Source organism: Nannobrachium achirus (assembly GCF_963921795.1).
Source record: "Nannobrachium achirus genome assembly, chromosome: 4".
Classification (NCBI taxonomy): Eukaryota; Metazoa; Chordata; class Actinopteri; order Myctophiformes; family Myctophidae; genus Nannobrachium; species Nannobrachium achirus.
Genome location: NC_137813.1, coordinates 19512373 through 19524444, shown reverse-complemented (window position 1 = coordinate 19524444; position 12072 = coordinate 19512373). Strand labels below are relative to the sequence as shown.

Here is a 12072-nt window from a genome sequence, read left to right as displayed (position 1 = left end):
GGAGTAATGAGTAATTTCTACTTTTGGTACTTTAAGTACATTTTGATACCAATACTTTTGTACTTTTACTCAAACTTGAATTCCAGACTTTTACTTGTAACAGAGTATTTCTACGTTGCTGTATTGAATACTACTGAAGTAAAGAATGTGAGTACTTTTTCCACCACTGAACAGCATCGTGCCAATTTCCTGTCTTCAAAGCGTCACATTGCTGAGTCACGTCGGTTGGATTGATTTCAGTTGTGCTGCATTACGTCAGAGTCGTGTGGAGTTTCTGTCCATAGCTGAGCTTGTGATTAGAGATCATTTATACTTGGCCATAACAGCCATGTTGTGTTTCTTTGTTGATAAGTCTGCTGCGTACCATAGCCTACGTTGTCCCCACTGCATAATCCTCTTGTTCACGGGACCTTTGTTTTGGAGTCAGTAGCCTCAGTGATCTGTATCCAGAAATGTCATCCGCCCAAGAGATTGTCATGTTTTTTTACTGAAGTCTGGTCCAGTATTGTCCCAAATCCTGTTCACTTCCTGTAACCTGTGCTGCTAGTGACCCACCAGGAGACAGATACCCTGAGAAAGACAAAGGCAGACAGGGACACGTCAGACACTGGGGTGGTGGTTCTATGGGTTTTCCGCTCTGACATCATACTCTGACGTCACTGTGATGTCAGGGGAACCACTCTTAACAGAATGGGTTTGCCGCTCTGACATCACACTCTGACGTCACTGTGATGTCACACTAACAGAATCCCTTTTATGCCCATATATGATGTTCCCTGATGTCATCAATATTAAGCCCATATCTAACGGGACTTCATTTGGGAATGCCCATATATGGAGGCCACATCGGCCATATACCACACTAACGGCTGGTTCTACAGACAGGGATCTCCATGTATGGGCATGAAAGGGTATGATGTCAGATGTCATAGACATCGTAGAACTTTCACATATCGAATAACTGAGTAAGCATGTTTGGGCTCACAGCATATCTCCATATACAGTACATGGATCTCCATATATGGGTAACTGGTCCGATATACATCACTTGCCAGATGGCCAAGAATTGGTGCGACCTCGCATGTCGCCCTGAGGCGTCATACTAGTACACAGTTAAGGTATATCCTCAGTATTTACGTAACTCTGAGACTGTACAAATCTGGTTTTATCTCAGTCAACTTAACAAATGTAACCAAATGGACCCTTAAGGGTCACATTTGTAGTCAGAGTTAATGGATAAAGGAACATTACATTGACACTTTAAAATGCATACACACACGCGCGCGAACGCACACGCGCGCGAACGCACACGCGCGCGCGCGCACGCACGCACGCACGCACGCACGCACGCACGCACGCACGCACGCACGCACACACACACACACACACACACACACACACACACACACACACACACACACACACACACACACACACACACACACACACACACACACACACACACACACACACGTTAAAGGCATGCTCATGATGCAAAGTCATTAATTTGGTCAAATAAAGTATAAAGAAAAGCGAACAGGGATGTTTCAGTTTGTTCCGGGCGCCATTCTGGGAGGAAGATGGTACTGAACTAACTGTAAATGCTGTTATAACCGGGTAGTTTGTTGTTGTTGTACTGTTTCATAGTGGTGATCCAAGGCTCTGCAAAGAAGGGCCATTGAGAATACAGGTATAATCTATTCTAGCAAACTGTCCTAACTACCAGTAAGACTCCCTAATCGGGAGATAATTAAGCGACCGTCAGGTCGCATGTATACACACTGCAAAAAGCAACCTCATGGTGGCGCTAGAAGAGGCGCATGTGAGAAATCAGGAGCGGAGGTTGTGGTTTGCCAGCCAAGGAGTGTGTGTGCAAAGTATTCAGCTGTCATACGGTAGTTAGAAGGTGCACTTATGTGTGCAATGTAGCCTATAGTGCGGCGTGCCTTTATAGGAGGTCTTAATGGGTTAATAGTAGTCTGGGATCGCTTCCAATTTCGGGCTTTTGATCCGGTCGGGAGCGGATGACGTCCTACGTCATTTTGTATTCAAAACGGACTACAATTTGGCCGGAACTACCGACCGGAATCAGTTTTAACCTGGTTTTGCGCATGCGCCAACTTGGATAAAACTGATTCCGGTCGGTAGTTCCGGCCAAATTGTAGTCCGTTTTGAATACAAAATGACGTAAGATATCATCCGGTCTAGACCGGATCAGACGACCTGTTTAGTAAACGAATACCAGGCTTTCTCTCAGGAAAGCCTGGTGAGGCGAGGTTAGGTTAATAGTAGTCAGTTATAATGTGGCAATATGAGAGGCCACCTGAGGCTCTTTTTACTCTACAATTCAGCGATTCCCAACTTGTGGGCTGGGGCCCACTGGTGGGCCATGAGTATATTGCAAGTGGCCCCCCCCAAATAATTGGCAAAACATTAGGACATAAAATGAAACAACAAGAACTGAGTTTTCATTGTGATATCGATAAAAAGTAACTTTAAGTATACAGTGTTTGTTAGTTCCATTGATCCAAGCCGGACAACACAATCGATTGACCGCGAACACTTTCGAGATTCTCAAGTAGGCCCTGATCCAGAAAAGCTTGGGAGCCTCGGGAAATCTTTCTTTTTGGGGTGCACCGAACAGTTGCCTGCATGGTTTTCTCTCCTGGCAGTGTTCTCCTTCATCCATTCTGTTTTGTTTACTCAACATTTAACCATTATATGTACTTAGCTTTCAAAGATACAAACGGGCACATTCACGCACACACACATCATGCACGTGCCAACGCGTGCCAACGCGCACGCACGCATGCGAGCGAGCGCGCGCACACACACACACACACACACACACACACACACACACACACACACACACACACACACACACACACACATACACACAAACACCAGGAGGAGCAGAGACTCACCTGTGCTGGCGTTGGCAGAGTGAGAGGGGTGCAGGTGAGGGGAAGGGTAGGGCGGGGAGTCAAACTTGCGTGGGAGGGAAGAGGGGCCAGAAGGAGATGGAGGGAGCATGCAGGAGTAGGAGGAGGTGGTCTGAGGCGATAAGGACTGGAGAGAGAGAGAGAGAGACAGGGGGAGGAGGAGAGTGTTTAGACCAGAGCAGGCAGAGGGAGAAAAACAGGAGAGACAAGTATTAGAAAGAGGGTTTGTTTAGGGCAGTGTCTCTCAAACCTTTACATTTCAAGGTCTCCCCTAGACTCTGGCAGTATACAAATGGAACCAAACGGACCCGTCAGGGTCCATTTGTTTGCTGTCAGAGTTGCAGACTTGTATGGGTCAATTTAGACCCCCATAAAGGAACCCACAAAGTCCCTGGGATCCACTTTGAGAACCACTGTTTTACTGTAAAAGCATTACAGATGGATAAAATAACACTGAGGAGTTTATTGTGTGTAGAGGTCAAAGTTCAGTTTGAGTTCAGCAACTGTCACTATCATTAAACAGTAGAAATCGAAAAGATGGTTTATAAATGTTTACAAATGTGTTTAAATGTTGTCTCTTAAAACTGCACAGATAATATTAGAACAGTGCTGAGCAGTAGCTTAGCTTAGTTTAACAACATTTCCCAGTAGCTTGTCGGTAGCTTTACTATTTTCAGAATGATTCAGCTTTCAATTAGTTGGTATATTGTCTTTCCACTAAAGCTGGTATGTTGACAGAAGTTACATCCTTACATTTTCTGTACCACCTCAATATAGGCTCAATTTGAGCCTATTTTTGAGCCACTCAAATAGCACAACAGATGAGTTTTGAGTGCAGTTTGTCAATCAAAGAGAGAATTCTCCATCTGCATTCATTTGTATTTTTTTATCAGTTATGTATTGTATTCTATCACTGTCATACAGTAGCATACATGTAGCATGTACTGTATTAGTATAATACTCATTCTCCATCTTTGATAATAATTATGCTTTATATCAAACACCACAGTTGAAACTTGGCTGAAAATTCCATTTGAAATTTAGTTGCAATGATGTCCAGATATTGTCTAGACGTAACCTCACCACAAGAGGGCGACATGACACAACATATGACTTTCTATGACCATTATCCTGCTATATTCGTGCCTGTGTGTGTGTGTGTGTGTGTGTGTGTGTGTGTGTGTGTGTGTGTGTGTGTGTGTGTGTGTGTGTGTGTGTGTGTGTGTGTGTGTGTGTGTGTGTGTGTGTGTGCGTGCGCGCGTGTGTGTGTGTGTACAGTACCTGCATATTGGAGAAAACTGAGAGAGAGCCATAGCCAGAGAGAGAGGTCTCACTGCGACTGCTGTGCATGGAGCCTGGCACGTGCACACACACACACACACACACACACACACACACACACACACACACACACACACACACACACACAAATATAATAATTCCATTAGATCATATAATGAGTTGTGCCTTAAATGTCTCGAGTAAATATAAATATTAAATAAATATACATTTCCTTGAATTTTTTTTCATACTTAAACAAACCAACGTAAAGTTTAAAAGAATAGAGGGTATCTGCACATGTCTAAAGCGACAATTTAAGGACTTTCTAAAATGACAAATTATACATTGGTCAAGTTATCAAATATTAGAGGCAAATATTAGAGCCGATCTACATGCTCACAACGCCTCGCAACGCAAAGCGTTGTGAGCATGTAGATGTGCTATTTTCACAATAGAACCGTGTTATAGAAAATGTAATGCCTCAACTCTTAATGTGCGTCAGGGTGGGGGGTCCCCAGTTAAAATATGATTATTTGGGGGGTCGCGGCCTGAAAAGGTTGAGAACCACTGTCATAGTAAACTGCGAACTACGGTCACAATGAGGTGATTCAGAGATGTGTACCTGAGGCGTTGCCAGGGTGAGAGTGATAGACAGGAGAGTTGAAGGAGGTGCTGAGAGGAGTGGGCGTGTGCTGGGATGCAGAGGTGCCGCCCCCTGACCTCCTCTGATTACGAAGCTTCTCCTCCCGCCTCCATTTGGCTCTCCGATTGGAAAACCATACCTGTCAATCAATCAGTCAGTCGGTCGGTCAATAAATCAAGCTATATCGTTTGCCTATAAAGCATTCATTCACTCTTTCAGAATGTCCATGGCATCCTAGGGTCTAATCAAGTAGAAATGCCTTAAAAATTATCAAAATTAATTTGTCCAAGCAAAGGCAAGTCATGCAGTGTTACAGCTGATTTAATACAGTATATTATGCAAACTGCCTACACACAGTGTTTCCCACACAATGGGTCAGGGCCTATTTCTGGGTAGCAGATCTATTTTTATGGTTCACAAGTAAATGTTATTTATTATTATTATTTCAAACGACAAAAAATCAAAGAAATTACATTATTTTATTTTTTCATAAGATGACGTGCATACATTTTTCTTTTTTTTTCTTTTTTTTTACAGATTGAACCGTTTTCTGGGTGAAAACATAAATTATACAACTATCACTAGCTGAAAGTTACAGTAGTCCTTTAAAGGACAACGTTGTTTTTTTACAACAAGGGTTCATATTTTAGATAGTCATTCAAGAAAAGAAATGATGAGTGTTAAAATGTTTTCATTTACTTCCTTCTATCGTTTTAGTGATTTTTAACGATTTTGATTTGCATGCATGCCCCAGGTTGGGGGCATGCATGCAAGTGGCTAAATACAGTAAATACAGTCTTTTTAGGCACAATAAGCCCATTCCCAAGATGCACCGCAATCTTTCATGGGCAGATGTGACTTATGGGGGCTGGTGTAAATAGTAACAAAGAAATTGCCGGCTTATTGTGTCTAAAAAGACATATTTAGCCACTTGTACGCATGCCCCTAACCACTGAAATTAAAACACTAAAATCGCTTAAACAATAGAAGGCAGTAAATGAAAACATTTTAACACTCAACTTTCATATTCTCTAATTACAATCTAAAATATGAACCCTTGTTGTAAAAAAACAAAGTTGTCCTTTAACAGAGGTGAATGGAAAATTGTCATCTAAAACTCAAGGAGCTGCACTTGTTAACCAACAGTGCCAACTGCTCAGTGGTTGTCCTGTACACTTGTTTCAAGTGGGTAGATCTCATTCCTATCCTCAAATCCGGGCCAAAGACAAACAATAAAACACAATGTTTCTGGCTGCTTACCTGAATGCGGGCCTCTGGGAGGTCGATCTTTGCTGCCAATCTCTCTCTGGCAAATACATCTGGGTAGTGTGTCCTCTCAAACTCTGGAGGATATACAGGGAAATATAAACGGTAAGTATGTGTGATGTTAATGATGTTTGCAAGATCACTGGTTCATGGGGTGTGTAACTGATGGAAAATAAGATTTTTTGGGGGGTGAACTACTCCTTTAATTCTTTTTTATATTGATGCTGTTGTTTTTTGCAAGTTGGTGACTTTCACTCCACTATGTTACATTTCAAACAAAAATATTTAACTTTTAATTAATTTCTAGGACTCTTTGGACCCAAACAAATAAATTATGAATTAACCCCACCGTCAATTTCGGAGAATTTCAGATTTTATAGTATTTATATATACCAGTGGTTCCCAAACGTTTTAGCTCGAGACCAAACGAGAAATCAGATGTTTGCCTGGGACCCAAACTAGTGAAAATAGCAGATCTACAAGCTCACAATGCTTCACTTTGTGCCACGGTGTGAGCTTGTACTCTATATACTATACATTGACTACTGTATATCGTCGTTGTCGGGTGGAAACCTCGTATCTCCAAGTTTCGAATTTGTATGTTTTTTTCACAAAGTAAAGCCCTGCTTCATCGTACAAGGCCGTCACACAAAAGTAGTGAAAACAGCAGATCTACAAGCACACAACGCCTCGCGGTGCGAGGCATTGTGTGCTTGTAGATCGTCTGTTTTCACTAGTTTAAATCATTTTTAAAATGAAAAATACTAAACGAAAGGTTTTGGATATACAAGGTTTTCTCCCGACAACGACGATATACTATATTACAAGGATTATATTACAATAATCCTTGTGTTCCTAGACTACGTACCTCTCTCCAGAGCGTCGATCTGCTCCTGGCTGAAGCTGGTGCGGTTCCTCTGCAGCTTCCTCTTCAGCTGCAGGTGGATCTGAGTGTCGTCCACCTCCTCCCTCTCCCTCTGGCCCCGTTCTGCTGCCACCACCAGCCCCATGCCCACCTCCTCCACCACACAGCCTTCTGACACACAGGGAGAGAGGGAGAGATGGAGAGAGAGAGAGGGGGGAGGGACAGAGCCATGGAGGGAAAGACAGGCAACGACGAGAAGGGCAGAGTAAGGGGGTGAGCAAGAGACACAGAGAGAGAGAAAGAAAGAAAGAAAGGGTGATGAGCGAGGGCCCAGTGTGATTTTGTTGCTGTGTGTGTGTGTGTGTGTGTGTGTGTGTGTGTGTGTGTGTGTGTGTGTGTGTGTGTGTGTGTGTGTGTGTGTGTGTGTGTGTGTGTGTGTGTGTGTGTGTGTGTGCGTGCGCGCGCGTGCGTGCGTGTGAGTGTGTGTGCGTGCGTGTGTGTGTGTGTTTGTGTGTGTGTTTAGCTATTGACACCCTCTGTTTCTGCTTAGTCAAGTGGAAGATTTCTTCACTCCACAAGAAGCATCCCCCCCTGCACACACACACACACGCACGCACGCACGCACGCACGCACGCACAAACGCACGCACGCACACACACACACACACACACACACACACTGTGTGTCTTACCGGTGGCGTGTGGTGGCATGTTGCTGGGCTGATGGTACCAGCTGCTGGCTGGCGTCCAGTCTGTGCCACTCTGTAGGTTGAGCATGGTGAGTTTCTCACACATGACCCCTGACCCCGATCGCTCCACTTGCCGCGACCACACCTGATCTCGTCCACCAATCAGACACCTGATCGGAGCTCTCTCCACCAATCAGAGCAAGGCCCTGCAAGAGGACGAGAGAAGGGAAGAGAGAGAAAAGAGGGTGAGTGATAATTACAAAAAAAAATTGATTGAAGAAACAATCGTAAAGCGTCATTCCCACCGGGCACGATAAAAATAACTATAACGATATGTCAGCGTTCACATCAATTATGTCGGCGTCATCGATGTGGCGTGGACGCTACCATCCACTTGAGTTTAGAACGATTCTTTAAACTATATCTTTATCTTATCGTGCCTGGTGGCTTATTGTGTCTAAAAAGACATATTTATACATATTTATGCCCCCATGCGTATGCATGCCCCACATTTTAGCACGGTAAACGTGATAAAACAATAGTACGAAGCAAATGAAAACATTTTAACACACACTTTTTCTTTTCTCTAATTACAATCTAAAATATGAACCCTTGTTGTAAAAAAAAAACAAAGTTGTCCTTTAACACCGAGTTTAGTTTTTCGGAAGCCATTGGGTTCTATGCATTTAAGTACAATAAAACTGTATTTATTTCTCAAAGTGATGTTATCGTTGCATTTAACGCAATAAAGTGCAGATTGATTTGAAAGGTTTAGTTCAAATTAGTCGCTGGACAAAAAACTGATGTACCAATGAATTTAAAATGTCCACACAATGACAGTGTCTCAGCTTGTACGTTTTTATGCCTTGAGAATATGTGAAGAAGGCTATCTATTATGTTTATGTTTGACAATAGACAGTAATGTGTACCACCGCTGGTCCTTTAACCACTGAAACTCTATAATACTTTGTTGACCATGGGTCTATCCTTGAACCCCTAATTTCTTCACTTTACACCATCTCTTTGCTGAAAATAACTGTTTTTGTATTTATTTGTAATACTTTGTGATATTCTATATTTGTTTGTTAATGTATTTTAATGTCTTGGACCCCAGTAAGACTAGCTGACGTTAAGGCGTCAGCTAATGGGGATCTATTTAAACAAACAAACAAACACATAAATAAACACAAACACAGACAGACGGCCTCAACATAATGACTTGCACACATATATGCTCAAACAAACAGATATACTCTGAATCATACGCAGAAATCCCTTACACACATATACAGCACATATGTAAATCCCCCACCACCACCTTACACACACTTGACTGCATCATCATGCCCCAAGGCGACACATCGGTGAGTTCATACCAAACACACGCGGTAATAATTAAGGCACCTCTCTGAGAGTCCTGCCTTGTCCCGCCACTGACTACAGCCATACGTACGCTTGAAAGGAGAGAGTAGCACTGTCAACTGACATTAGAGTGTCTTGTACACAAGGCTAGACACTGCTAGATGTTACCTACACTAATGCACAGACAAAGGAGTGCCCAGCACTGCCTTTACACTGGCCACAATGTTGGAACTATTACAAAACACAAGGTGAACACAGGTGTTTACCAATGATAATAATTAAAGGATCCATTCCATGTACAGTACATGTATATCTGTTCAGTGAGACATGCACATAGCGGAACCCTGACTCTGTTTGACCTGAATGGAACACAACCAACTAGCTCTCAGTAAACAAATGAGCAGAAGAGGCTGCGCCCACATTTCCTTACTGAATCCTATTATAACAAAGCAATTGTGTGGCATATTATAAGTTACATACATACATCAATTTTCAGGGAGTTTTCTAAGCAAGTGAAGGACATATCAAGTGCGCCTTGATCAGTGCGAGTATATCCCATACGGAAATACATGATTAAATGATGAAAGACACTTGTTTCAAAACATTAAGCACAAGTTGTTCTGTGGGTGAATGATGGAAAATGTAGAGAAATTATTCAGAAGAGGTAACAGTACTGTCAGAATGCTATTGACCCAGATGTAACAACAATGACACTGTATAATTTAACATATACACACACTCATACCCCAGAATAAAGAAAAGTGAACACTCCAATAGAGTTATTCTGCAATTAACACACACACGCACACACACACACACACACACACACACACACACACACACACACACACACACACACACACACACACACACACACACACACACACACACACACACACACACACACACACACACACACACACACACACACACACACACACACACACACACAGAGAGAGAGAGAGAGAGAGAAAGAGATAGCAGAATAAATAAACAAATGCTAATGAAACCTGTCCCTTACATCAGCATTTTGCCTGATTCTACACAGTAGAATCCTCAGTGCATAAAAGGAGACTCACGATTTTAGTGGGTACATCTAAACTTACACTGCTACAGCTGTATTGTCACGTCACACAATTTGGACGTGACATAATGTCATAATCTATACGCCGTGCTGAGAAAGAAAAACTGTTGTTAGCTTGAAATCAGTTATTTTCAGCAAATGACACTGTCATGCAATGGAGTATAAATGAACTTGAACTCTACTGTAAATGTGTGAAACCCTGAAATTGACTGTGAAATGAGGATAATCCTCAGTCACTCTATCTTTCTCTGACACCATTCTGTCTGAAATCAAAGCAAGGCAGTTATTAAACCCAATCTAGTGCACTGCACTGTAAGCCCCAACTGTGTTAAATGAACTGAAAATTAACTGGAATTAATTGAATTGAATTGAATTGAATTGAATTGAATTGAATTGAATTGAATTTAATTGAATTGAATTGAATTGATGGTTATAGAACTAAGACAATAATCAATCTGGAAAACTGTTTGAAATTTCGACCCGCTTTTGTTGTTACAGAAATATTACAGAAATTAGAGATAAACTAGAGAGAAGGTCATAACACTAAATCAAAAGTCAGACCCTACATTCTACAATTAATTATTTGTAGCAAAAAAAACGAATATGCAATATCATAAGACATTGTAAATCCATGAAAATAATAAAAGCTAGAAATATTACTCAGCAGAGAATGTCAAAATCATAACACTCTTTGTAGTTACTGTAGAGATTAAGCAGCAAATCTATATCACTATAAAAGTTCTAACACTAACATCACCGATGCTGACTGTCACAGAAGTTATACTTTTTACTGACATTTCATATAATACATGTACTGTATTATATTCCAGTTTATATCAACACAAAATGTCTGCTGAGTCGTGGCCGATGAGAAGTGGCGTACAAAACATGGCAACCAATTCATATTCCATCGCACGACAACGTCGCCTGCCGACAAGAAGCTTGTAGATCAGTTCTTGTCGGCAAGCAACACTGTTGTAAAAATCATGGCCATACGAGGCGAGGTAAGCTTTGGTCTCATGATCTAGGAGTCAAAGGTCGCACGTGCAGGGTTGCCATGCTTTGTTGCTTGTTCTCTTCCATGCAGGTCTTCCTATCTCTCTCTCTCTCTCTCTCTCTGTGTGCTTCTTATTCTCATATTTGTGAAGTGAGGCGTTTCAGCAGAGGTCCACTCACCTATAACTTGAAGGGGGCTGGTGAAGGATCCCCCACCAAAAAGTATTGTCTTTCCTCCCCTTCTCTGTGTTCCTCTCCTGCCCTGCTTCCCAAGCCCAGGCCTCTCTCTGGTCCTCAGGTCCTCCTCTGCCTCCCGTTCACCGCTCTCCCATCCAGGCTCGTCTGACCTCGCTTTTGTTGACTGTGTGTGTGAGCGTTTGCTCAGAGAGAGAGAGAGAGAGAGAGAGAGAGAGAGAGAGAGAGCATGTAGAGGAGAGGCAAGCAGTACACAGGGAAGCACACAGAGAGAGAGATGGAGAGAGTTAGACGGAGCGAAAGAGAGGGTGAAAGGGAGGGAGTGCTGGGGGAGAGAGAGAAAGAGAGACAGAGAGAGAAACGTGTCTTCAGGCACTCTGGTCCTCGGAGCCATGGATGGAGAGAGGGAGGGAGAGAGGGAGGGAGGGAGGGGGGGAGAGTGCAGGGAGGGGTGGAGGGAGGGAGGGAGAGAGGGATGACACACAGAGTCAGTGTCAGTGTCAGGTCTGGACTTAATGCCAGGAAAAGAGGTGGTGAAGTGAGAGAAGGAGAGAGAGAGGGAGAGAGAGAGAGAGAGAGACATGTTGATGGAGGATGGAAACAACAGTATTTATTTAGAAATGTAAAAAATACTAAACATAACAACTTAATGTCTGTACGTTTTACCTTCCTCCTCAGACTGAACCTTAAATACACTGAAGTGCACACCATTTACCAATATAAGCAGATGTGATGAATTACTGTTAC

At 42.6% G+C, this 12072-nt stretch overlaps 1 protein-coding gene across 1 annotated transcript; it reads right to left on the bottom strand.

Moving 5' to 3' along the window:
* Positions 1-435: 435 nt before the first annotated feature.
* pax10 (paired box 10) lies at positions 436-11379 on the bottom strand. The gene is made up of 8 exons (XM_080723944.1): positions 11311-11379; positions 7692-7894; positions 7004-7171; positions 6130-6212; positions 4849-5008; positions 4227-4300; positions 2928-3072; positions 436-570 (listed from the first exon to the last, which is right to left on the bottom strand). Exons 2-8 carry the CDS (start codon positions 7792-7794, stop codon positions 485-487), a joined length of 819 nt encoding a protein of 272 aa, XP_080580070.1. The 5' UTR covers positions 7795-7894; positions 11311-11379; the 3' UTR covers positions 436-484.
* Between the last annotated feature and the right edge of the window lie 693 nt (positions 11380-12072).

What these genes read in the sequence shown, in the direction of transcription:
- pax10 (XM_080723944.1), bottom strand. Translation starts at nt 7,794, where the DNA reads ATGTGTGAGAAACTCACCATGCTCAACCTACAGAGTGGCACAGACTGG. An exon ending in GATCGACGCTCTGGAGAGAG is followed by an intron (nt 6,213 to 7,003) that starts GTACGTAGTCTA and finishes TATATCCTCCAG; the next exon opens with AGTTTGAGAGGACACACTAC. An exon ending in TCCCAGAGGCCCGCATTCAG is followed by an intron (nt 5,009 to 6,129) that starts GTAAGCAGCCAG and finishes ATTGATTGACAG; the next exon opens with GTATGGTTTTCCAATCGGAG.